The sequence below is a fragment of the Hemiscyllium ocellatum genome, chromosome 14, assembly GCF_020745735.1.
Source record: "Hemiscyllium ocellatum isolate sHemOce1 chromosome 14, sHemOce1.pat.X.cur, whole genome shotgun sequence".
In the NCBI taxonomy this organism is placed as follows: domain Eukaryota; kingdom Metazoa; phylum Chordata; class Chondrichthyes; order Orectolobiformes; family Hemiscylliidae; genus Hemiscyllium; species Hemiscyllium ocellatum.
Genome location: NC_083414.1, coordinates 19,966,509 through 19,994,218, shown reverse-complemented (window position 1 = coordinate 19,994,218; position 27,710 = coordinate 19,966,509). Strand labels below are relative to the sequence as shown.

Genomic DNA, 27,710 nt, shown 5'->3' with positions numbered 1-27,710 from the left:
CCCTTGCCCAATAGGCTCTCAGAAAAAATTGTTTTTATTGTCAAGTAACACTCAGTTATAGTATCATTATGGATAAAGTACTATGATAGCCCTCGAAGAGGTGAAGTGCCCCTTTGCACGATTATGTCTGGCCTCACTACTGAATACAGAGATACTCCACACAGCTTCTGTTTGAGTTTACATTCGGGAAATCAGATTCACCAGGAAGTGGCAGGAGGGTGGAAGGCCATCAAGCCTACATCATTTTGTATGGTGACAGGGGTAACAGGATGTGTTAATTCTATATTAATTATATTTAATTATATGCTGATGAGTGGACATTAACTAGACTGTCATCTGTGCCCCTGCAAAAGGGTCATACTGAAAATTGTGGCTATTTTATGAGGATCTGTATGTTTGTAATTTTTATCTCTATAAAGAAGTGCTTAAAGATTTACTAGAGTCATAGAGCTGAACAGCATGGAAACAGACCCTTCAGTCAAGTTCATCAATGCCAACCAGATAACCTAAATTAATCTAGTCTCATTTGCCAGCATTTGGCCTATATCTCTCTATAATCTTCCTATTCATATATCCATCCAGATGCCTTTTAAATGTTGGAATTGTACCAGCCACCACCACTTCCTCTGGCAGTTCATTCTATAAGCACACCACCATTTGCGTTAAAAGGTTACCCCTCAGGTCCCTTTTAAATCTTTCCCCTCTCACCTTTTACCTACGCACTCTAGTTTTGAATCCCCTCACCCTGGGGAAAAGACATCGTTATTCACCCTATCCATGCCCCTCACGATTTTATAAACTCCTATAATGTCATCCCTCAGCCTCCAATGTTCCAGGGAAAATAGTCCCAGCCTATTCATCCTCTCTCTGTAGCTCGAATGCTCCAACCATGACAACATCCTTGTAAATATTTTCTAAACCTTTTCAAGTTTCACAGCATGTTTTCTATAGCAGGGATACCAGAATTGAACACAGTTTTCCAAAAGCGGCCTAACCAATGTCCTGTACAGCTATAACATAAGCTCCAAATTTCTTTACTCAATGCACTGCCTAATAAAGGCAAGCATACCAAACATCTTCTTCACTACCTGTGACTCCACTTCCAAGGAACTATGAATCTACGCTCTATGGTCTCTTTTTCAGAAGTTCTAGCCTTCAGCACTTTGCATTCTGGACCATTACAGGGACAGAATGACATTTGTACAGAACTTTTTCAAGATGTCCCAAAACACTCAACAGTGAGAAAAATGTCTGAAATATAATTACTATTGGCATGGATGAAAGAAAATACAACTGCCAATTCACACAGCATGCTCCCACCTTGATTCAAAAATGAACATTAGACATTAAACAAGATGAAATATTCTATCCTATAACACTTATCTGAGGACAGAAAAGGTTTCAACATCATACGTGAAAAATATTTCCCCAGCTTTTTCTGTTAGTGCATGCTAATAGAGGTGTATATGTTTGCTTAGATGAACAAGAGGAAATTCCCTGAGAATATGTCAATATTGGCAGGGATTCCCAGAAAAGGTTTATACAGAAAAAGATTGCTTCTTGAAACGTAAATAAAATGTGTTACTCTCAAAAGCAGTGCTCTGCAAATGCTCAGCATTTGGACTCATTGAATATCTCTTCTCCACAGATTTCAAGATTACTGCTTATCTCAACATCAAAACAGATGTAGAAGCCTTTGCACAGAAACTCTTCCCACTGTCCCCACCCCCTGCATCCAAAACCTTTATCAGTTGATTTTAAGCTTGAGTTATGATGCTTCTGGAATAAATAAGAAATGTGTGAAAAGCTGGCATATGCAAACATAATACTAAAATGAATTTTGTAAATAAATAGGGTAAAAGCAATGTAGGAAACTCAAACCAATCCCGGAAACAAAAGCTGCAACCATCCAGCTGGCCCGTTAATTGAAGGTTGCTTTGCCATTCAATGTGTACCCAAGGGTCGTTCCCTTTACATTTTTGCAAGGAAATAAATTCATTTTGTTCATCATACAGCACACCCTCATGTGAGACTCTTTGCATCCAGTTAGGGTGTGATAGATCAGAACTGATTTATTATTAAATATAGGCAATGAAATAACTTCAACCTTAGATCCACAGATCAGCAAATCATTCATTCACCAATAAACAGTGGCGTGGAATTTGAATGCAATACAAGCATGGAAGCTATAACAACAATCTCCTGTAATTATGCAGCAACTTTAATGCAATAAAATCCAACTGAGAGTCAGAATTCTGCAAAATAGAAAGAGGCCCTTCTGCCCATCATGTCTGCGTGGGTCATCAAACACCAGTCTGTTCAAATCCTATTTTCTAGCACTTGGTCCATAGCCTTCATTGCTATTTTATTTCAAGTATTCATCTAAACACTTCAAACACAGTGAAGGTTTCCATGTCTATTACCCTCTCAGGCAGCTAGTTTCAGATACCCTCAAAACTCTGGGTGAAAAGATTCTTCCTAAATAATCTTCAAGCTTCCTGCTTTATTACCTTAAATCTGTGCCTTTTCATTATTGACCCCTATACAAACAGGATCATATCTCCTTACTCTGGCACTTAATGCCTCGAATAGTAAAGACAAGAATCCTACATGCTCTGTCCATTAAGCAAATTTTGAATTGAATTTGCCACATTGCTCTGAATCCCATGGGCTCCTTCCTTCTTAAGCAATCTGGCATGCGAAACCTTGCCAAAACCCTTACTACTATCCATCCTAAATACATCAACTGCACTACTCTTATCTATACACCATGTCATGGCCTCGAAAAATTCAATCAATTTTGTTTGATGTGAAGTCCCGCTGAGAAAGTTAAAACGGTTATCCTTGATTAATCCTTGCCTCTCCAAGTTGCAATTAATCCTAGTCCTCAGACATTTTCCCCCCCAATAATTTCCCTACCACTGATATGATACTCACTGACTCATAGTTTCCTGGTTTATCCCTACCAGCTTTTTTGAATATTGGTACCATGTCTTCCTGTCCTCTGGTATTTTTCCTGCAGCCAGAAAGGATTTGAAGTTCATCGACAAAGGCCTTGCAATCTCTTCCCTTGTCTCCCACAGCAGGCTGAATACATCTCATAAATAAAAGCAAATTACTGCGGATGCTGGAATCTGAAACCAAAAGAGAAAAATGCTGGAAAATCTCAGTATATCGAGTCTAACTGACCCTTTGTCAAAGGTGAATACATTTCACCTGGCCCTGGGGTTTTATCCACTTGTAGCGCCACTAAAAATGATGATACCTCCTTCCTTTCTTTGCTAATTTGTTCAAACATATCACAGTCCTCCTCCCTGATCTCTAGTCTGACATTATCCTTTTTAATAGTGAACACAGATGCAAAATATTAATCCAAAACCTCAACTCCACCTTCTGACTCCGTACTTCGGTCCCAAATGGGCTTGACTCTTTCCTTTGTTATCCTCTTTTTGCTAATGAACTTATAAAACACCCTTGAATTTCCTTCATTTTACCCACCCTTTGCTCTCCTAATTTCTTTCTTAACTAACCATCCACAGTTGCTATACTCCCAGAAGTTCCACTGTTTTAAGCCCTCAGTACCTACCAATAGATTCTCTTTTTTACCTGATCCAATCCTGTACCTCCCTTGACATCCAGGGCTCTCTGGAACCAGTGGTCCCACCCTTCACCTTTACAGGAACACGTTGGTCCCACACATTCTCTACTGGCTTTTTGAATGCTGCCTGCAGGTCCAATGTACATTTTTTTCCAAGTAGTTGTTCTTAGCTCATGTTAGCCTGATCCCATCTGATCAAGGCACTTCACAGGAGCAATCTAAAGCAAAACATGACTCACCATGCAAGGAAATATGAGACAGATGACTAAACTTTTGGTCAAAAGGTAGATTTTTAGGTATGCCTTAAAGGAGAGTAGGCAGAGGGTTTAGGGAAGGAAATCTACAACTAAAAACGCTGTTACCAATGGTGTAGTGATTCAAATCAAGAGGTTTGTGGATACGTAAGGGTTGATGGGCCAGAGGCGATGACAGAGCTACAGAACAGAGGCTATAGATGGATTTGAAAAGTGAAAAGTACTTGAATTCAAGCAGTTCAATTCATTTACAACACCTTCAGTCTATGTGCAAGCTTGATCCCCAACCTTTCCATAGCCATTCATTTTACCACAGCATCCTGCTCACATGCCCATTTGCCTGTCCTCGGCATGCTGCAGTGCTCCAGTGAATCACAGTGCAAACTGGAGGAACAACATCTCATCTTCAGACTGGGCACATCCCAGCGTTCTGCATACGGAGTTCAACACCTTCAAACTGTGAACCAACTCCCATTCCTTCTGTTTCTTTTAGCTTTCTTTGTTACATTCTCTTTCACCATGTCCTCTCATCCCTCCCTTCACCCCAGTGAGGCTGTCTGCTCTTTCAACTCTGACAGTTACACACACTTGTTCTGTTATCTTACATTCCAATCACATAATCAGAACTATCAACATCTCTTCTCACGTTAGCTTGCTCTCTCCCCATGGATGCTGCCTGACCCACTGTGATCTCCAACATTTAGATATCTCTTGTTGGACATGGTCACAGCCTAGCATTTGCATGGCGCAAATGTTACCTACTATTGTCCAGGTCTTTCTGCATTTGGACATAGATGGTTTCTGTGTAATGATAAATAGTGCTGAACATTGTTCGCTGATGCTTACACATCCCATTTCTGGTTATATGATTTGGGGGAAGATCACAGATGATGCAACTGAAGATGGTTGGGTCCAAGAATTCCTGCAGGGATATCTTGGAATTAAGATAATTGACCTCCAATAACTCCAACCATTTTCCTTAGTGCTGAATAAGATTTCAACTAATAGGGTTCCCCCACCCCCGTATCATTGATTCTAGTTTTGCTGGGGCTCCTTATCACTTCAGTCAGTCAAATGTAACCGGGATGTCAAAGGCAGTCACCGTTACTTCATCTCTGCGCTTTTGTCCTTGTTTGAACCAATGATGTCAGGAGCTGAATGGCCCTGTCCCACCCAAACTGGGCATCACTGAGCAAGTTACTGCTGAGCAGGTGCTGCTTGCTTGACAGGATGGTTGATGGAATTGTCTTGCTTTTTGTGTGCTGTTCATATCTGAGCAATTGAGTTGTTGGTGGATGCCTATGTCAGAGCTGTACTTGAATATCTTGACTGGATTTGCAGTTAGTTCTGGTGCACAAGTCTTCGATACTATTGCCAGAGTATTGTCAGGGCCCATGGCCTCTGCAGTATCTAGTACCTTCAGCTGCTTCTTGAGATCAAGTGAATTGAATCGAATTGTTTGAAGACTGGCATTTGCAATGCTGGGGGTTTCAGGAGGAGGCCCAGACTTTACCCACTCGGCTCTTCTAGTTGAAAACTAATGCAAATGTTTCAGCCTGGTCTTTAACACTGATGTGCCGACTACGCTATTGCTGAGGATGAGGATACTTTTGGAACCTCCACCTAGACTTTGTGTTAGCTTCAACACAACTGAGAGGACTGCAGATGCTGGAGACCAGAGCTGAAAATGTGTTGCTGGAAAAGCGCAGCAGGTCAGGCAGCATCCTGGAGCTCCTTGGATGCTGCCTGACCTGCTGCGCTTTTCCAGCAACACATTTTCAGCTCTGATCTCCAGCATCTGCAGTCCTCACTTTCTCCTTGAAGATTTTAACCTACTGCGAATCCTCTTGCAAGGATGCCTTCCTTGAAGAAGCTCTCTTCCATTCCTGAAGAAGGGCTCATACCCGAAACATCGACTCTCCTATTCCTGATGAAGGGCTCATGCCCGAAACGTCGACTCTCCTGCTCCTTGGATGCTGCCTGACTTGCTGCGCTTTTCCAGCAACACATTTTCAGCTCAACACAACTGAGAGGCTTGCTGAAGGCTGCTAAGAATCAACTACATTGGTGCAGAGATGGCATCAAATGTAGGCCAGGCCAGATATGGATGCCAGGTTTCATTCTCTAAAAAGAACATTAGATGGGCATTTCCAACATGGTTTGCACCCTTAGACTTGCTTTTCAAAACAGACTTCAATTGAATTCAGATTTGAGCATCTACCATCATGATGGAGTTCGAGATTATTAGTCCAGTAACATTATTCCACTGTCACAGCCTCCCCTATTCACAACAAGGGCGGTGGAAATATTAGTAAATATTCCAACAAATTCCACTAATACAAACACTAGCATACCAACAGAATTTCTGATTCGCACAGCCAGCAGCATTTAATCAGTCTCATTTTCTAGCTTGATGGAAATACTTATGAATCATTCATCACATATGGCTTGCTGGCCTCTATTTATATGTAGCACGCAGGTCTGATAGGAGGGACTGAGCTAGAGTTTAGAAGGCTGAGAGGAGATCTATTTGAGATATTTAGCTTGCTAAAGGAGATTGACAAAGTAGACGCAGAGAGGATGTTTTCTCATGTTGGGGGCAATCTAGAATAAGGGGTCATTATTTCAGACCAAAGGGTGGCAGATATAAAGCAGAGATGAGGAGGAATTACTTCTCTCAAAGGGTTTTGAATCTATAGAATTCACTGCCCCAGAGAGTGGTGGACGCTGGATGCAGAATACATTTAAAGGGGGAGATAGACAGATTTTTAATCAGTAATGGGATAAAGGGGAATGGGGAGGAGCAGGAAAGTGAAGTTGAGGCCAAGCTGAGATCAGGTATGGTCATACTAAAAAGCGCACCGGCTGACTTGCCTACTCCTGCTCCTAGTTCTTATGTGAGCATTACTGAATACAGACAATATACTCCAAAGCACTCCTCCTCCCTATATTGTACTTGAATAACTCCTACAAAGGTGAACAAATCTGAAAGTGTCTCAGTCAAATAATGATACAGTCATAGGTAACAAACAATCTGTTATGAATATTTCTTAGGCATGATCTACATTTCAATCTTGGAGGATACTTAGGGGATGGGACGAGGGGGTGGGTGGGAGTGTGGGTGTTGGGAATTTCTGAGGGGAAGGGGTTTTTAGATGAAAGCCTGATAATTTCCAGCAGTTAGAAAATAAAACAAGATATTCAAGAAATGCAGGGGAGACAGAAGGAGATTGCAGCTGTACTGGTACATTGAAGTTGCAAAAAACAAATCACACATCACACTCGAGTCAAAACTGGATTGTCAAGCCAAGAAAAGGTGATTTTGCTGCTATATAAGGAATTGACCAAACTGAGTCTGGAATATCATATGCTGTTCTGGTCAACTGAAGGTTCAGAGCCAAATGATGATTCGGAACATCAGGAATTTGAGTTATTTGTAAAAGGTTAAAGACTTTGTGCTTTCTGTCTTTAGAAAGGACAAGATTTTAAGGTGATCTAATTAAACCTTCAAGCTTTTTTAATTGGAGATTATATTAAAGAGACAAAAATTCAAGGTGCCCACATTGTGTACTGACTACATTCTTACAAGTCAGTTAGGAACCAACATATGGTTCCTCAAATGTTACAGCTTTGCAAATTCTCCGCATCCTATAGTGGGAATACAAAGTTCATCAGCCATATTGAAAGATTATCAGTTGTTTCTGGTCATTTGGAGCAAGAATCAAGCAACAAAAATGACCAGGGTCAACCATCCATGTTCATGTTGATTCCACTGGTCACAATTCATTTTCAACAATGGAAGTTCTGCCCAGGTTCAATAAAATACAGCAAACCAACATGTCACCTCACATCTGACATTACATTGAACAATTTGAACCAAGCTGGTCAATATCACTTGTCCTTAAAGGATCAGAATATTTTGGGGAGAAACCAGAAAGAAGGAAAACATTGCTCATATCCAGATCCATTCACCCAAAAATCTTCAACCCAACCAAACAGATTAATCTGGTAAAGGCACGAGTGTGAAAATTAAATGGTCATCATGTGCTTAAACAGACTCAAATGCTTACATTATAACCTTAGCTCAGCTGGAAGAACTGACATTATCTGGGACTCGAACCATGTTAAATTGTGTTCTCTCTTATAAAGATTTCAAATCCAATCCACAACCAACTGTTCCAAACCATTTTGACATGTCTCAGACTAAAAAAAAACAAACTTAAAAAAGGAAATATAATTAATAAAGCAACTTCATAAGTTCGGTCATCGAATATGTTCGGTGGTTACACTCAAAGGTTCAGACATACACATTTTAAATCATTCTCACAACCAATCAAGATATCACTCCCAAATATCAAAACTTGGGCAATGCATAAGTTCAAATCAAATCAATAACACTTCAAGTAAGTAAAGCCCAAATAAATAAAAGGCTGAACTTTCAATAGGTTACTTTATATAGAATGATGCAGGCTCTCAACAAGCTATACTTAAAGAAATATTTACAATAAAACGCTCACTATAATTGTTTTAATTAATGGTTTACTACAATATTCTCCAAGGGAGGGTAACATTTTGTATCATACAGACGTTAACATGGATTTAACACCATACGGATAGTATCAAACATAAAGAAAAAGCCTAAAGTTGTGCAAAGACAGGAGTTGGATCAGAAAATTGAACAAAATATTAAAAACAAAGAATGATCCAAAATTAATAAAGAAGGAGAAGTTTGAGATGAAAGAAAGCTAACCAGAAATATAAAAACAGATGCAAAGAGTTTCCTTAAGTATACAAAAGGAAAAAAAGAGTTAAAGTGAGTGTTGGTCATAGAGAAAGCCGAACTTAAGGACTAATAATGAAAAATTAGAAAATAGCAGATGAGTTTAACAGGTATTTTGCATCAGCCTTCACTGTAGAAGGTACAAGTAACATCCCAGAAGAAGCAATATATAAGAAAATGAAGGGGGAAGGAGAAACTCAGGAAAACCCCAATCACTAGAGAGGTGTTACTGAGTAATTGTTAGAGCTTCAGGTCAACAAGTGCCTGGGTCCTGATGAAATTCATCCTAGAGTTTAAACAAAGTAGCTAGTGTGATAGTTGATACATTGCTTTTAGTTGTGAAAACTCCCTTCCGTCTGGGACAGCCTCATTAGTTTGGAAGATAACAAATGTATCTCCTTTATTCAAAAGTGGAAGGAGACAGAAAGCAGGAGATGAAGAATTGAACATTTGTCGTAGAGAAAACGTTATTATTAAAAAGGATACAACAGGCGCTTGGGTAAGTTCAAAGTATTCAGACAGCATCAACATGATTACGTGAAGCAAAAATCATGCTTGACCAATCTAGTGGAGTTCTTTGAGGAAGTAACATGTGTTATAAAGGAAAACTTGTGAATGTACTGTACTCAGGATTTCCAGAAGGCATTAGCTAAGGTTTCCTAAAGGTTATGGTGGAAAATAAAAGCTCATGGCTTAGGGGATCAAACATTGGCATGGTTAGACTATTAATAGACTAACACGAATCAGAGAATAAGTATTATTCAATCTTCTTCATGTCAGCAAGATGAAACAAGCGGTGTACCACAGGAATTGGTACTGGGACCTCAACCATATTCAATATACATACAATACAAATGTGAACATAGGAGATACAGTCAGCAAGTTTGCAGATGACAACAAAATTGGTGGTGTGGTGGAGAGCAAAGAAGTACCTTAGAGAACAATGGGACCTTGATCAAATGGGCCAATGGGCTGAGGAGTGGCAGATTGAGTTTAATCACGATAAATGTGAGGTGTTACATTTTGGTAAAGCAAATCAGGGTGGGACTTATATATTTAATGCTAAGGACCTAAGGTGCGTTGCAAAACAAAAAAATCTTGGAGTGCCTTGAAAATGGAGTCACAGATAGACAGGATAGTGAAGAAGACATTTTGTATGCTTTCCTTTATTTGTCAGTGCATTAAGTATCACAGAATGGAGGTCACAGCTGTACATGACATTGGTTAGGTCATTTTTGGAATACAGGTCATTCTGCTATAATTCACATTTTGACTACATGAAAAGGCTGTAACGTGACTGACAAATAGGGGATTATATTTTTAAAATGTGAACTTTTAAAATGTGTGTTGGTTATAATGTAATTACATTGCCAACACTTTAAGTGCTATTTTTATTGTGCAATTTTTATATACCATGGAGTCATACAGTAACGCAACCATTGCATTACAGAAGAAATGACTGTACAGCATTTAGTTCTGGTCTCCTTGTTATAGGAAATACGTTGTTAAATTTGAAAGGGTTCAGAAAAGAGTTATAAGGATGTTGCTGGGGTTAGAGGGTTTGAGCTGTATGGAGAGGCTGAATAGGTTGAGGCTATTTTCTTTGGAGTGACGGAGGCTGAGGGGTAATTTTACAAAAGTTTATAAAATCATGAGGGTCATGGATAGGGTGAATAGTCAAGGTCTTTTCCCCAGGGTAAGGTAATCTAAAACTAGAAGGCATAGGTTTACGGTGAGAGGGGAAAGATTTAAGGGGGACTTAAGGGGCAATGTTTTCACGCAAAGGATGGTGTGTAGATGTAACAAGCTACCAAAGTGGCATAGGCTGGTACAATTACACTATTTAAAAGGCTTCTTGGATCATATATGAATAGGAAGTGTTTAGAGGAATCTGAGCCAAATACTGGCAAATGGGACGAGATTTATTGAGGATATCTGGTCAGTGTGGATGAGTTGGAGTCACTATATGACTCTATGACCTCAATAAAACATAACAGCCTGACAGGACTTGACAGGGTAAATAACAGAACGATATTTCCTCTCATGGGACAGACTCAAACTATGCATATGAGGGGGAAAACTCAGACGGCAATCAATGTGTGGAATTCTCTTCCCCATCTGTATCACTGAATTTATTCAAGGCTGAGTTGGATAGATTTGGAGTCAACAGTTATGGGAAGCAGAGAAATTAAATTGAGATCATGAACAAACCAGTCCTGATCTTACTGAATAACATTGCAGGATTGAAAGGCTGAAAACTATTCTTCTGGTCCTAAATGATGAGATAAGAGGGATTACCTTTTATAGCAGGCAGAATTTGATTGAGTATATCATTAAGAAGCCCTAAGCAAACTGGGAATCAATGAAAATCAAGGCAAAAACTCTTCAGTGATTGGAGTCATTGCTAGCACAAAGGAAGACAGTTGTAGTTGTTGAAAGTCAAACACTCTGAATCCCAGGACATCACTGCGGGTATTCCTCAGGGTCTTAAGTCCCAACCAGCTTCAGTTGGTCCATCTTCCCCTCCATCATAAGGTTAGAAGTGGGGTTGTTATGCAGTGATTATACGATATTTAGCACTATTCATGACTCTTCAGATAATGTAGCAAAATGGGGACAACATCTAGCATTGGGCTGATACACAGCAAGTAAGACTGTGTCACACATGTGCAAGGCAATGATTATCTCCAACAAGAGAGAATCCAACAATTACCCTTTGATGTCGAATTGAGTTACAATCGCACAATCTTCCGCTATCAACATCCGGGGAGTTAACCCTTCTTTGACAGTACCTTCAAAAACTGCGGCTTCTACCACCTAGAAATTACAGGGTAGCAGACACCTGGGAACACCACCACCTGCAACCTCCCTTCCAAGCCACTCACCATCCTGACTGAGAACTATGGTGTTATTCCAATACTGTTACTCAGCCAAATTCTTGGGACTCCTCCCTAGCAGCACTGTGGGTGTACCTACATCCATGAACTGTAGTGTTTCAAGAAGGGTCACCTTCTTGAGGGCAATTAGGGATGGACAATAAACATTGACCTAGCCAGTAATGTCCATATCCTTTTTTGGAAAAGCCCATGCTCCTCAATAATTTCCATTTGCCCTCAGCGAATACAGTATGTATATTGGTTACCATAGAAACAGTCATTCTACCCTTGGAGTGGTGTAACATACTGAACACCAAGAAAGAAGAACTGGGGAAAACCTCCAGCAAAAGAAATTAAAAACAAAACAGAAGTTTGTCACTCAGGAGACATGTTATAACAACGTCGGCAGCTGCAATTCTACTTTTCCACCATCATAAGAAGTAAATGGGTGGCACGGTGGCACAGTGGTTAGCACTGCTGCCTCACAGCGCCTGTAGACCTGGGTTCAATTCCCGACTCAGGCGACTGACTGTGTGAAGTTTGCACGTTCTCCCCGTGTCTGCGTGGGTTTCCTCCGGGTGCTCCGGTTTCCTCCCACAGTCACAAAGATGTGCGGGTCAGGTGAATTGGCCATGCTAAATTGCCCGTAGTGTTAGGTAAGGGGTATGGGTGGGTTGCGCTTCGGTGGGTCGGTGTGGACTTGTTGGGCCGAAGGGCCTGTTTCCACACTGTAAGTCTAATGTAATGTAATTGCGGATCATTCTGGAAACCAACTTAAATGGGAACATCTGCCTTCTGCCTAAAAAATTCCCTCAAACAGGCATTGGAAAATAATATTATAAACAAACTGTTTCACTTTTAAGTTCAGTTTTAAAGTATTGCACATTGTATTGACTGCCCATCAGATTTGTGCCCTTTGAGAAACAAATGTATCTATTTACGTTCCTTTGTCTCTAAGTGTTACTTCATCTCGAGTAGAGCGTTCTGTATCAAGTTATTCATGTGAAATAACATCTGCATCTTTAAGAAACAGACCACAACTGTCTACCAGCTACAATATTCTGAGGTATGGCAGAGGAATCCATTCCACACTGCTACTGCTGCTAGGGTCTGAAAGTAAGAGGCAAAGCCCTGGAACAAACCTCAAGGATAGAAAAAAGGTAATTTTTTTAATTTAGTAAAATTACTCTATGGCACCTCTTATAACAGTAATTGATCCTTCTGGAATCAATTAAAATCTACTGTCACAACAAGAACCCTCTGTAGACCTGGGTCTCACTGCACCCCACAGAGATCCTATTGGCGGAATTTTCAGTACTATCTTCCACATCACATTTATTTGTTCTCATGCCACGGTGGCAAGTTTTAACTTAATTGAGGCTGTTATCAAAAGGAAACTGACTCTTTGTTCTTTCGTTTTGGTTTATACTGTTGCACCCATTCATGTTTCGGACGTTTCATAAAGGTGTATTACTCAATGCATGCTCAGCTTGTGTTTTCCCCAAGTGTTCCTGTTCACTGTCAAATAGGCATTTTCTATACACAGACACAAATCCAAAAACGCAAGTCTGGGTGGGTAATGAATGAGATAGTAAGCTATCTGACAGATTAGTTGACTTTCTTACCTGGCTCAAAAGTCCAGAAATACATTCTCAAGCTAAAGATAATCACAACTCTTGAACCAGAATGTTGTATCTAAGTAACATTACTCTGGAAATATATACTCAGGAATTTCTGCTAAATACTGGTTTTGACAAGTCAGTCCTACACATCCTATATCAAAAAATATCATAAGCATTTAAAAATACAATAACCCCACCTGTTTTGGTTCAATGTCAGGGAACATGTTCCTATCTTCCTAGCAATTTGTCACAGGTATTTCGGTCCTTCCTGGACCCCATTGACCTCAGTGAAGAATTCTATAAACAATATGGCAAAGGTAAATTACAGAGAGCAAAATCAGCCCCATTGAGATGAATCTCAAGCCTCTGGATGGCTTTGGTTATAGCTATGGCAATCAGTGAGGTAAATAAATACTCATCATTGCCATCTCCGCAGATGTGTCATGCCTGCTGGAGATGTAGGTAAAAGGCTACAGGTTTTCTGCCATTCTGCCATTCATTTAGACCTTGGTCTCTGTTGCTGTAGGCTCTAACTCATGTGTGCTACATGAATGACTGACTTCCACAGTGAAGAAGGTTACCTCACGAGTACAACGGGATCTTGATCAGATGGGCCAATGGGCTAAGGAGTGGCAGATGGAATTTAATTTCATTAAGTGTGAGGTGCTGCATTTTGGGAAAGCAAATCAGAGCAGGACTTATACACTTAATGGTAAGGTCCTAGGGAGTGTTGCTGAACAAAGAGACCTTGGAGTGCAGGTTCATAGTTCCTTGAAAGTGGAGTCGCAGGTAGATAGGATAGTGAAGAAGGCGTTTGGTATGCTTTCCTTGATTGGTCAGAGTATTGAGTATAGGAGTTGGGAAGTCATGTTGCAGCTGTACAGGACATTAGTTAGGCCACTGTTGAAATATTGCATGCAATTCTGGTCTTCTTCCTATCAGAAGAATGTTGTGAAACTTGAAAAGGGTTCAGAAAAGATTTGCAAGGATATTGCCAGGAGGATTTGAGCTATAGGGAGAGGTTGAATAGGCTGGGACTGTTTTCCCTGGAGTGTTGGAGGCTGAGGGGTGACCTTATAGAGGTTTATAAAATCATGTGGGGCATGGATAGGATAAATAGACAAGGTCTTTTCCCAGGGGTGGGGAGTCCAAAAATAAAGGTTTCAGATGTGAGGGGACAGATATAAAAGGGACCCAAAGAGCAATCTTTTCACACTGACGGTAGTGCATGTGTGGAATGAGCTGGCAGAGGAAGCGGTGGAGGCTGGTATAATTACAGCATTTAAAAGACGTCTGAATGGGTATATGAATAGAACAGGTTTAGAGAGTTATGGGCCAGGTGCTGTCAAATGGGACTACATTAGGTTGGGATGTCTGGTCGGCATGGGTGAGTTGGACCCGAAGGGTCTTTTTCCATGCTATACATCTCTATGACTCTACAACTCTCTTTGTCTGATTTGAGTTTGCTTTCTTGCTTTCTTTTCTTGAGCTTTTACCTTGCTGAGGTACCTGCCTGAGTAATTATTCTGCACTGTCAAAGCCAGCCAAACTAGTTTAAGTTCAATTCAGTAACCTGCAAAGTTTCTTCCAGGGAAGACAAAGATCGAAAGGAGTGGAAAAATGGCAATCAAGCTTCAAACGATTTCAGGTGGCTTTCTCATTAAGAAAAAATAGGAAGCTCCACAATTACAAGTTTTAATATTTCAAACATAGGCAAGTTTGTCCAAACAAGCTTCCTTTAATTCAATGGCTGGTTGACAACCCCTTGAAATTATAGTACGAGCTAATGTAGCTCAAGACAATTGTAGTCTTCAAGAGCCAATGTTTAAATTGTAATACTCTACCTAAAATGCATGTCTTTCCCCATTTTGACCATGACAGTTGCCTCAAAAAGGCAAGGGTGGACTGCCAAAACCAAGATCTAAAGCCTACACAGTCAAATTAATTTGAAGACGAGAAATGATAGCAGAAATAAGAACAGATCAGATACTTAAACAACCAGAATGCAATTAAAACTTGAATCTGTTGGCAGAGATTCGACGTACTTTAATTATTTAACAACTTCTTGCAGTTATTGACAAACAAAGGGAGATGACAGCCTCGTAGTATTATCGCTAGACCGTTAATTCCAGGTTATGTTCTGAGGACAAGGTTTCAAATCCCGTCACAAAAGATGGTGGAATCTGAATTTAATTTTTAAAAAACCTGGAATTAAGATTCTAATGATGACCATGAATCCATCATTGATTGTCAGAAAAATCTATGTGGTTCACTAATGCCCTTTAGGGAAGGGAACTGCAATACTTACATGGTCTAGCATAAACATGACTCCAGACTCACAGCAATGTGGTTGACTCAACTGCCCTCTGGGCAATTAGGGATAGGCAATAAATACTGGTTTAGCCAGTAACACCCACACCCTGTGAATGAGTAAAAGAAAATTTGTCTTTTTGAATGGAATAATCAGAAATTTTCATTGCAGAGTCTCAACATGAGATCACCCATCAAACTTACTGTTTTAATAATAGAACTAAAGAAATGTGAGTTGTCCCAGTCAATATTTTCCCTCAATCAACATCGCACCAAAGAAATGTCACACTGCAGTTTATTGCTGAAATGAGAGGCAAGCTGCTCTTGTCCTCATCAGAACAAACAGACATTCCTCTGTGCAAATATTGTGTACATATTTCCTAATCACAACAATGACCACTCTTCAAAATACTTCACTTGTAAAGTAGTTTGAGATATTTGGTGCTCATACAGTGTATTTTACAAGTCATATTTTTCATTTTTGCACACAGTTTTAATAACCTTTAAGGATGGTAAAAACCAAATCAGTCACAGTCACAGACACTATACCTAAGCATTTCTGTATGTCCAAGCAGCTGCTTGGGCCTTGGCAACTTACTACTGGCTATCGACTTTGAATAAATCCCTTTAATCTCGTTTCCAAATCAATCTTGCCTCGTTTCCTTGACAGATTTGCATCCTTCATTCATTTTGCAATGTCACAAGGGAGAATAATCTTCAAAATACGAGCGTTCACATTTCCATCTCAGGGACTCTGTGTGGCAAAAATATCCCAATACAGACCAATCCATGAAATAAAGTAATGTCATTGTCCTCCTCCCTCAATTGCACTGTGGGCCTATGTACATTGTAAGGATGCCAGCAGCTCATTACTACCTTAGAGGGAAACAAATGCTGGTTTAGCCATCAGCAGCCATGTCTTGTGCTAGAATAAAGAGAATTCTTGCTCCTCCATCCTTCGAGTAAGGAGAGAGATTTCCTTGCTCCTGCCACTGTCAGAAATTTGAAAAGTATGTTGTAACTGCCATTTGCCCATTATTCTCCCTGACCTGTTGAATTTAATGAAAGATTAGGACTTAACTCATCAACAGAGGTATCTCGACACAAAGCATTAATATAAATATTCATTAATAATTCCATGACAGTGTAAATGTCCAGGCTTCAGATGAGTCACAGAAATCATGGGAACCTTGAAGTGAAGGGAGGCTTGCAACAAATTCAATCGCAACGCTTCCCATTAATGGGTACTCTCACCTACTTACAAAAACAAATCCCTCATAGAGTACCATCCGGACCCTCGCTCAGAATCTCTGCAGTTTAGTCCTTACCAAGTCCTACAGAGGTGACATTGCCATTTGACTAACATGACATTCAGATCCATACACATTCTTTTTACTGTAGAAAATGTTGCAGATCTTGTTAGTTGAGTAGAATCTTAAAATAAGATTTTTCTCCCCATCTTTCATGAGGTGTTGAAATCGCCGACAAAAGGCAAGTAGTTACTCTCCACCTTTATTTGCCCTTGAGAAGTTAGCTGGAGAGCGGATGGATTCATTGGTTGTGATCTTCCAAAATTAGCAGGAGTTTGGAAAGGTCCCAGTGAATTGGAAAACCACAAATGTCTACTCAAGAAAGTAGGGAGACAGTAAGCAGGAATTCATAGGCCAATTCGCGTAACACATCATTGGGAATATGCAGCATTTTACTATTAAGGAATATTAGCTGAACATTCAAAAAAATTATAATGCAAGGCAGACAACATACTTACCTTGAAAGGGAAAACAAGGTGCTTGACAAATGTATTAGAGTTCTCTATGGATTTAACAAGCAATAAGGAAAAAGGAGAACAAGTGGATTTAAAATAACGTATTTGGGATTCCAAAAGGCATTCATTAAGGAATCTCATCAAAGATTACTACACAAGACCCCGGAGTTTTGAGGATGACAAAGAGCATGGATACATGAATGCCCAATGTAACAGGAAACAGAAACATCAGGGTCAAAAAGACATTTTCAGGCTGTCACAGGAATCAGTGCTTCAGCCTCAAATATTTACAAGTGTCGCAGTCACCTAGATGAAATAACCCTGTATTGCGGCCAAATTTTCTGGTGATACAAAGATAATTTGGAAGGCAGATTGCAAGGAGGACAAAGAGTTTGCAAATGGGCACTGATAGTCAAGTGAGTGTGGGCAAAAATTTGACAGATGCAAAATAAGGTGGGAAAAAGTGTGGAAACATCTTCTCAACATCCACTCTGTCCAGGCCATTCAATATTTAAAAGTATTCTATTGACAGTAACATTGAGGAGGCAGGGTGGCTGCAGAAGAATTTGGACAGGTTAGGAAAGTGGTCAAAGATGGAGTACAACATGGGCAAGTGTGAGATCATGCACTTTGGTAGGAAGAATAGAGGCATGGACTGTTTTGTAAATGGGGAGAAAATTCAGAATTCGGAAGTGCAGAGAAATTTGGGAGTTCTAGTCCAGGATTCTCTCAAGGTAAACTAGTAGGTGAGTCAGAAGTTAGAAGGCCAAATGCAATGTTGGCATTTATTTTGAAAGGACTTGAATATAAAAGCAGGAGTGTACTTCTCAGACTCTGGTCAGACCACATTTGATATATTGTACACAGTTCTGGGCCCCATATCTCATGAAGGATTGAGCATGCTCAGAGGAGATTCATGAGAATGGTCCCAGGAATGAAAAGCTTAACATGTGAGGAACGTTGGAGGACTCTGGATTCATACTCAAGAGTTTAGAAGGTTTAGAAGGGTTCTAATTGAAACATACAAAATACTGAAATGGCCTGGACACAGTAGAGGTTGGGAAGAGACTAGCGCTTGAGACCACAGCCTTAGAGTAAAGGGAAGATCTTTTAGAACAGAGATAAGGAGAAAGTTCTTCAGCCAGAGAGTGGTCAATCTATGGAATTCATGCCACAGATGGCTGTGGAGGCCAGAACATTGAGTATATTTAAGAGTGAGATAGATATGGTCTTGAGTATCGAGGGGATCAAAGGTTAAGGGGAAAAAGCGGAAGAATGGAGTTGAGAAACTTAACAAGATTGAATGGTGAAGCAGACCTGATGGGCTGAATAGGGTCTAGATTAGAGTGGTGCTGGAAAATCATAGCAGGCCAGGCAGCAAGCCCTTCATCAGGAATGAGGCAGGGAGCCTCCATGGAGCCAGCACCACTCAAACCTAGACTCTGATCTCCAGCATCAGTTGTTCTTATTTTCATCTAGTTGATGGGTTGAATAGCCTAATTTCTGCTCCTTTGTCTTATGGTCTTACTCCTTCAAAATCTGATCACCATGATGTAACGCACCAGTTATTTTGAATAAAGTAACTTTTTTCCTTCCTGATGGAGGGCTCCTGCCCGAAATATCGATTTTCCTGCTCCTCCGATGCTGCCTGACCTGCTGTGCATTTCCAGCACCACTCTAATCTTAAACATTTTTTCAATCCCACCAACACCTCAGAAAAAGGTTCTGAGCGAAGAGAGTGTCAGTAAACTCTTGAAACTGTAAGCTGATAAAAACAAGTGGAATTGCAAAGCCCGAATTTGAACTGGCTATGCTACCATCTTATTTTCAGTCTGAAACGCAATACTGCCTTGCGTGACAGCAAAGTGTAGATATGAAGCAATTTAGCCCAAGAGTGAAATTTGCATGCATTACTCTATCATTTAAATGGGACATGGTATGACATTAAGAGAGAGATCCTCTGCTACTGGACTGCACAGGACTTTAGCAACTGATGTACAATACATACAATGTATTGCATAAGTTACATAGGAGACCTGGCCAATACTTACATCTTGAGAACAATTGAAAACAAATTATCTGGTCATTATCACTGTGTAATCTGTCAGAGCTTGCTATGAAAAAATTGGTCACTATGTTTTCTACTTATAATAGTGATTGAACTTCAGAATTAGTTCATTTAAAGCACTTTAAAACATCTTGACATTGTGAAAGGGGGTGCATAAATGTAGACCTTTAAAAATTTATGAGACCAATGTAACAGAAATATAGAAATAACCTAATGCTCTTAAGTTTTCTCAAGTTATGACAGATGTAACTGATGGCTGACAGTGGCATGCAAGACAGCACTGGGAAATAAACTGAATGTATGAACCAATAACAAGCATCATGCCCTTTAGCGTTGTCTATAAAACATAGAAGCGAGTTGTAGATCAATTAGGCTCCCATTACACAAAGCTCCATCAAATCTATATAAAAGATATTAAAATACATTGTCATAGAAAGCAGAGAACTGTTTGTTAGAATTTTGTAATGAAAACAACTCACATGTCAAAATGGTGTGAGTTTCAAATAAATTGTAATCAAGAGCCTTGGATTAAGAGAAACATATGTTGACAATGATTTTCTGGCCAGCTCAGGAGAAATGCAGTTTGCATGACATTGTAAGAATCCCTTCCAGTTTTAATAGTACCATTAGTGTGATTTTATTTTAAGCGAATTTCCCATCGTAGTACTTGGTTTATGATTCTTGCACAGGAAATTAGATCAAAGTTCAGAAGCCTTAGCAATGATCATGACAGAGATTTATCGCTAAAATATTGATCAAAGTGCAGGCAAGTTTATTATTCCATATGCATATGCATGATTATTTAAAGCTGTCAGGGTGGTGTACCAATTCTGAATTGCACAGAAGAGAATAGGAAAGACTTAGTTGCCCGTTTCAGTGAGTTGCTGCTCTCAGCCATCTTTGGTCAGGGACAAGGGAGAACCTGACTACCTGATCAATGCACCTGGAAGGAGGGAAGAGTAAACAGACAGAGAGCGAGAGAGAGAGAGCGAGAGAGAGAGCGAGAGAGAGAGGGAGAGGGAGAGAGAGAGAGAGGGAGAGGGAGAGGGAGAGGGAGAGAGAGAGAGAGAGAGACATATTGTGTTCTTTTCCCAAATACCTTCTGGCAGCTAAGTAAAGAGCAATGACGCCAAAACTTTGGAGGCATAGCATTCATAGGCAGGGTCTGGGTGCGTAACCTCAGCAAGACCCATACAAGAGGAAAAGAAAACAGTCCTTAAAAATTAAATATCCTAACTGAATAAATATTTGATTCTCTTTTGGACTATACTCTCTACCACAGACTGGATTTAAAAATTATCCCATGTGGTCCATTTTGAGATATAACAAGCCTGATAGGGAGAAAATGAGAAAGGGAGGGATTGTCCTTTTTAAGTTACAGACTCAACAATATAATTAAGACTAATTAAGTGAAAAGTTCTCTTTTGTTTTAAAAAAAAGATATTATCAAAATAAAAGGAATTTTGGAACCATTTGGCACTGGATACAGGCAAGAAGAATCTATTAATAGACTTAGCAGTCCTTCACATTTAACAATCAATCCAAATAAACATTCCCAGTGAGAATTAAGTTACTGAAAACATTCTTTTTTAGTTCCAGATTTTCATTGTAGCTGGCAAAGAAAGTTTCCCAAGCAAATGTCTGCAACTGTATACAAAAAAAAGCATACAAGTCAACATGTAAGTAACATATAATCTTTAATCATGTTGGTATGTGGGTTTTTTGCATCATTTAATTTTAATTTAAGCTTTGCTGTCCATTTATATGTCATTGACATCAACTTAGATCCAACAAGAGAAGCCAGTTTAAAAATAAACACAAATGATGTCTGTTATTCTTAAAAACTTTTAAACTTTTTTGATGAGATTTAAATCTAGCTTTTTTCATTCATACTAGGATTTTCAGTTTAAATGAAAATCTAAAAAAAAAGATTCAACTAAAATTGCTGACAAGTTTGTCTCAAACATACCTGAGATGGGATGCTGTTTATATATCACATAGTTTGTATTTTCAACAAATTAAATACTTACAGATGCCACATTAAGAGTACAGTAGATTATAGAGCAGTAGAAAAGCAATTTTCCAGTACAGGGCAAAAAAACCCACCATTTTATTTATGAGAAAATATTTCTAACTCATTTGTTTTTAAGCAAAAACTTCATTTGGGAAATAACATTGCTTGATCTTAAAAATGTCAATATTAATAACAGTTCTAAATGATCAAGCACAATCATTCCACCACATGAAATCTATGTCCAAACTCTGTTGTGTTGCTTGAATGCATATTGAATAAGTCCCATCAAAAAACCTTCATAGATGCAAAAGAGTTCAAAATAAATCATGAAACTTTATTTGAAAAGAGTATTTTTCTAAACAAGCTCCATATTTCTCTCTGTTTATTTCACCATTTTGCTGGTCCAGCATTTTTATTTTAATTTAAATTGGCAAAGAATATTGTGCAATGGTAAATCAGCTCTTCTGATGTCTGACTGATTCTTGGAATAAACATGGAATTGCTGTTACTCATAGAATATACTTGTTGTGGTGGATCAGAAAATCTGTTAGACAAAGAAGCTTGTTCCAGAAAACAGCCTACCTTGGGGCGTGGGACTGATTTCACTTTGTAAATTTCTTACAAAGTTTAAAAATTGCTAAGGAGGATGCAACATGACAGACAAAAAGCAAAAATAATTAGATGCAGCCAAGTACAACAAAACCTGGCAACGGGAAAAACAATCCTTTCAAGGCATAGCAAATAAACAAAATTAATTAATTGATAGGTTGGCTTGTTTCAACCAATCAGAATAATTCTCAAACTGGTTTCATTTTGATTTGACAATGCCCACACAAAAGCAAGTCACACTCAACAATAATTACTCAATTTGACATTACGATGTCACTAATCTTGACATATTCTTTCTATAGTTAAGTATTTTACAATCTCCTGGATTTTAATGTTTACACCATTCAACCAACATTTCTGTATGTCCTTCCAAAAGCAAGACAACAACAGCAATTTTTATTTATAAATACTTCACAAGCGGAGATATTAGGCCAGGGGACCAAAAGTTTGATGAATGAGGTAGGCTTTAAGGATTTTCCAAAGGAAGGAAAGCAATATAAAGGTTAGGGTGGGAATTTCAGATCATGAAAGGCACAGCAGTCAGTGGTGGGAGCGCTGAACACCAGTTCTACAAAATAGGCCAGAACTGGAAAAAGGTAGAGCTCACACAGCTTGGAAGGGATTTGAAAACAAGTATTTACTGGACTGAGAATGAATGTAGATCAGCAAGCAGCCAGGAATGATGAATGAACAGGACTCAGTACGAGTAGGGCAAGAGCAGAGTTTTGGATGAACTCAAACTCACAAAAGGATGCAAAGTGGGAGCTCAACCCCAGGACAGGTGTGGGTGAATCAAGTCTAAAGATAAATAGAACATGGATGAGGGTTTAAGCTGACAAGTCAAGGTAGGAGTGTGGATGGACAATGTTCATGATGATGAAGTAGGCAGATTTGGTGATGGTAGGTACATTGAAATAGAAGGCTTACCTCAGAACCAATAGGATACCAAAGCTGTGAAAAATCTGGTTCAGCCACAATTGTCAGGAAGAGGGTGAAAAGACTGAATGGAGTTTGTGGTGGGATCCACAAACACTGGCCTTCTTTTTCACTACATTTGATAAGAGAAATGCCTTGCTTATCCAATGTTGGAAATCTGACAAGCAAAGTATCAAATCAAAGGACTTGAAAAGCAAGTTAGGTAGTGGGGAGGTGAAGCTAGGTGTCAGCAGCTTGCATGTGGAAGCTGACACAGCATTTATACCTGAGCAGTAAGTGGATGCAAAATAAGAAAGTGCCAAGAATCAATTCCAGAGTGTTTGTGGGATGGCCAGGCAGGAATGTGAATAGAAGCCGCTGTTGATGATGATCATCTATGAGGTCAATCCCACCCATACAAAGGTATTGGAGCAGGCTCTTTAGATCAAAAAGGCTGCAGCGAAGTAGAGAGGAATGAGGAGGGATAATTTATCATGATCCCATTGTGACTCTGTTAAGGGCTGTGTAAGGGCTGTGAAGGCATTCAAACATGGAGCTGTTGGAAAGATTAACATTGACTTGGGAGACAACAAATAATGTAGGCCAAAGACATCCAATCCTAGCTCTAGAATGAGGTGCCCAGAGCCAATATCCAATACAAATGGTTCAGAAGATAATCAAAGATGCAACAATCTGATGCATTTTGCAAAGTTGCAACCCTTCGGTGGCTAAGCGTACTGACGCAGATACCAAGTTTACCCAGCCTCAACTACAGCAGTGCTAGACATGTCTTCTCCGTCCTCGTGTTTAATTTCCTATGCTGATTACGACCCACTAGGCATGCACAGTGTATGTGCTGGATGGAATCAAATTCTGTTAGAATGTCAAATAGAGCAAAGTTTAATACTAACTACCCAGGATTACACGCAAGGAACAGTGAACAGATTATGGAAACAGGTCCCAGGTTGAGCATTCATGGCAAGAGGCTGGGAAGGATCATAAGAGACTACTACTACAGGAGGAAGCAACAAGTCAATGTATTGCCAATCAAAAGATGGATTATGCAGTCAAAGATCACAAACAATGAAAGCTCCGATTTTCCCATTCTGGCGATACACCCGAAAGTTTTGAAAAACACTAATCCACAACAGACGGTTATGAAAACCTCCTGAAGTAACGCTGCATCGACAACACTGTTGCAAATTTCTGACTCAAAATGTAGCAATGCATAGTCCTCATGTCCGGACTTTAGGAGGTAGACGGGCGCAGATCGGGGAAGGCTTAGTTACCCCATGCTGTTACTTTCGCGGATACCTCCTTGCGGTTTAAGTCGTTCACCACCGAAAGAAATGGCAAGCTTTCAGGCCGCCAGAATATGTTTTTTTTTAGGAATGCCATTTTGGGAATCAATTCAGACCCCGGTTTGGTGCCCTAATCTCCGCCAACGAGTATCAATTCCCAAAGGCAAGAAAATATTGTACTCACGTTCCCAGGACTTCTTTGAACTCGTACGCCACTTTAATTTCCTCTTTCTTTTTCCATGCTTTGTCCATCTCTCCTAAAGGCATCCTCTCCTATATCTTTTCAGAGAGAATGCAGCTCCTTTCACTGTACAAACAGGGAGGAGGGAGGAGGAGGAGAATCATATTAGATATACTTTGCATTAGAAAAAAATATCCGTCTCAAAAGCAGCAACAGCGGTTCAGCAATAGATCAAGTCTAGGTTTCAATGATCAAAGCTTCAAGCAATACAGGAATAAAAAACACTTGACAGGTCCAGGCTTGCTTTCAGAGATACACACATGAATATGATCATTCTTTTTAAACAGACGAAGCAGATTTAAAAAAAACGTCAAGAATACTAGCAGACAGCAGCCATGCTCATCCAATAAAATCATAACCCCAAACAAAGTGCAAGAACTGCTTTGTCGCCTACCTCAAGTTGTGAATGTATGGTGCACAGTGTGAAAGCTTGCAGCCTGATTCCTCTGTGTGCCCAGATCCCCTCTCTCTGCGTGTGGAGCCCAGCTCTGTATCTATAGGAGGGAGTCCTCAGAGCACTCGCTCTACCCAGCGCCTGCACTCGGCTGTTGCCGCATTGACGTCAGCTCCCGACCAGAAATGGGCGGGGCATGGCTGCCGGTTTTCCGCCAATCAGAGACAATCGAGGGGGGCGCTGCCCCCGGTCGCCGCTCCGGCCTATGGTGAGCCGAGGAAGGCGCGGGCTGACCAATGACAAAGAGCAAGGAGGCAGCGGGCGCCCGAGTGAAATCGCTCATTGAAAGAGAGTCTCATTCATGAATTTGCTGCTAGCTTCCATCAAAGGTCATTGACCTGACTTGCTACACTCTACTCTCTCGCTCGCTCTATCTCTCTGTAGATGCTGCAAGGCCTGTCGAGTCTTCCCAGCATTTTCGATATAATTTCAGATCCACCCATTCTTAAAAAAATGCCACTGGACTCAAAGCATTATCTCTTTCTGTTCCCACCGATGCCTCCCAGTTTCTCCAGCAGGTTCTGTTTTGGTTTCACAACAAATACTGAAGTGTTCATTGCACAAAGCAGACTATGACTCGTTTGGCACGCCATCCACCACCTTCAACATTCACCACCAACGCACAGTGGCAGTAATTCAGCCAGGCTCCTTGGACAGCACCTTTCGATCTAGAAGGGTGAGGCAGCAGCAGACGCATCGGAGCACCAGCAACTCCAAGACACGCATCATTCGAATGTGGAATTATCTCATGCAAATTAGAAGCAGGAGTGGCCATTCGGCCCTCAAGTCTGCTCTGTCATTCAATAAAATCATGGCTAGTCTGATTACTCTACAATCCACAAGTAGTATGTTGGTCTTCATTGCAACAGGGTTTGAGTAGAGGAGGAATTAAGTCTTACTACAGTTGTGTAAGACCAAGGTTGGATCACACTTGGAGGCAGTTTTGGCCTCCTTACCTAAGAGAATATGCATAGGCCATAGAAAGAGAGAGAGCAGCAGCAGCAGAGGTTCACCAGACTGATTCTTGGGATGGTAAGTTTGTCATATGATGAAAGACAGGGTTGACTGGATCTGTATTCACTGGACTTTAAAAGACTAAGAGGGGATCTCATTAAAACTGTCAAAGCTGTGACAGAGCTGGGCAGACTTGGATGCAGGGATGATGTTTGCCCGGCAAGTGGATCCAGGACAAAGGGTCACAGTCTCAGTGTTGAGGTAAGCCATTTCCAAGTGAGATCAGGAAAGATTTCTTCATTCAGAAGTTGAACCTCTTCAGTGTTCTCCCTTTTCTCCTCCACAGAAGGCTATAGAGATGAGTCACTGAACATATTTAAGAAAAAATTAAGGAGTGTGGGGAGAGGTGGATACACAGTGTTGAAATAGAGGATCAGCAGTGATCTTGTTTAATGATGGAGCAAACTCAATGGGAAAAAAAGCCAAATCATGCTATTTTCTGTTTCTTTCCATGATAACCTTTTACCTCTTTGTTCATCAATATTCACGCATTGGGATACCCAAATTGCTCTGCATCTCAGAGTTCTGCAAATTCTGTCATTTAAAATAATGAGCTTTGTAAAAAAGAAATTATTCCAGCAAGAATAACAATTCACTTTTTAATCACATTATGCTCTGTTTGTCAGATCTTTACTCACTCACTTGATTCATTTATCACTCTTTGTAGCCTCCTTGTTAACTCATCTCAATGTTTATTTCTACCTATATTTGTATGATCAGCAAACTTAGTGACCATTCTGTTTGTCCTTTTATTCAAGTCATTTACGTAGCCCTTCCTTTCACTATCTTGGTATCAAAATCCTGGAATTCCCTCCCTGATAGCACATGGATTGCCATGGTTCAAGAAGGTGGCTTACCATCACCTTCTCAAGAGCAATTAGTGATGAGCAACAAATGGTCTTCTTTCTAGAAATATACACATCATACATTAGAGTAGAATAAAGTCTTAATCAGCAAATATGAGTAGAGGTACATCAATATCAATCTCAAATAATTGCAGTAATTTGTTTTCATATTACTGTTTAATTCACCACCTTTTCTCATTCAGGAATTCCTAACTTGAAGATATTCTACTCATCCCAGTACTTAAACTCTATTACATTTTTAGATTTTCCAAATTCTTAAGAAAGTGCATGAACCTGAAAAATAAACTCAACTGCTCTCTCCCCAGATGTCACCTGACCTGCTGAGTATTTCCAGCACTTCCTGTTTTGCTTCAACTCTCCAGTACCTGCAATTTTTTTGTTTTCTTTTAAACATGTTAACATCCTGATCTTTTTAGGCTAGTGTATTAGCTTCCCCTTAATGTTCCTTCAGCTCAGAGGTTTGAGGACAGAAAGCCATTGCGTCGCCATTTACCTGGCCACTTGGACAAGTGCAAGAGCACTATCTTGCAATCACTGTTGCCTGAGGTTCCTTCTTTTATGTACAGAGGCCCATGCATTGATCTCAGCCAAGTCAACCACGTTTGCATCTTACACCAGTGGCAAAATCTGTCACCTTTTGGAATCTGATGATTCAATAGCATGCCAGCAAACATGTCAGCCAAGAACTAGAAAGTACCTGGCACTTTCAGCTCCAAACCTGTCTCCCTTTTGGGATAAAAACTTAAAGCAATTAATCAAGAGAAGATAGCTGTACATTTATACCTTTCCAACCACATATGACACCATCCATGGGAGCCTTCTTTCATGTAAAGATCTCCTGCATTTGTTTTATGTATTTATAAATTCATAGACAGCCAGAACATCTGTCTGCAAATAACACCCGCAGAGAGACCACTGACTGTGACTAGGATACAGTTAAGTTACTGTATACTTGTAGTGCCTGCATCCAATTCAGAAATGGGAGTGTCGCCAGAGGACTTGGGGATTGCAAATGTTGTGATC

At 40.0% G+C, this 27,710-nt stretch overlaps 1 protein-coding gene across 1 annotated transcript in view; it reads right to left on the bottom strand.

Moving 5' to 3' along the window:
- The window catches only part of LOC132822284 (calcium/calmodulin-dependent protein kinase type 1-like), a 197,027-nt gene extending 172,133 nt beyond the window's left edge, over nucleotides 1–24,894 (bottom strand). Inside the window, exons 1-2 of the mRNA XM_060835460.1 lie at nucleotides 24,748–24,894; nucleotides 24,297–24,419 (exon numbers count right to left, since the gene is read on the bottom strand). Coding sequence (XP_060691443.1) covers nucleotides 24,297–24,379 — 83 coding nt within the window. The 5' untranslated portion in view covers nucleotides 24,380–24,419; nucleotides 24,748–24,894. The remainder of the gene's footprint in view (nucleotides 1–24,296; nucleotides 24,420–24,747) is intronic.
- Between the last annotated feature and the right edge of the window lie 2,816 nt (nucleotides 24,895–27,710).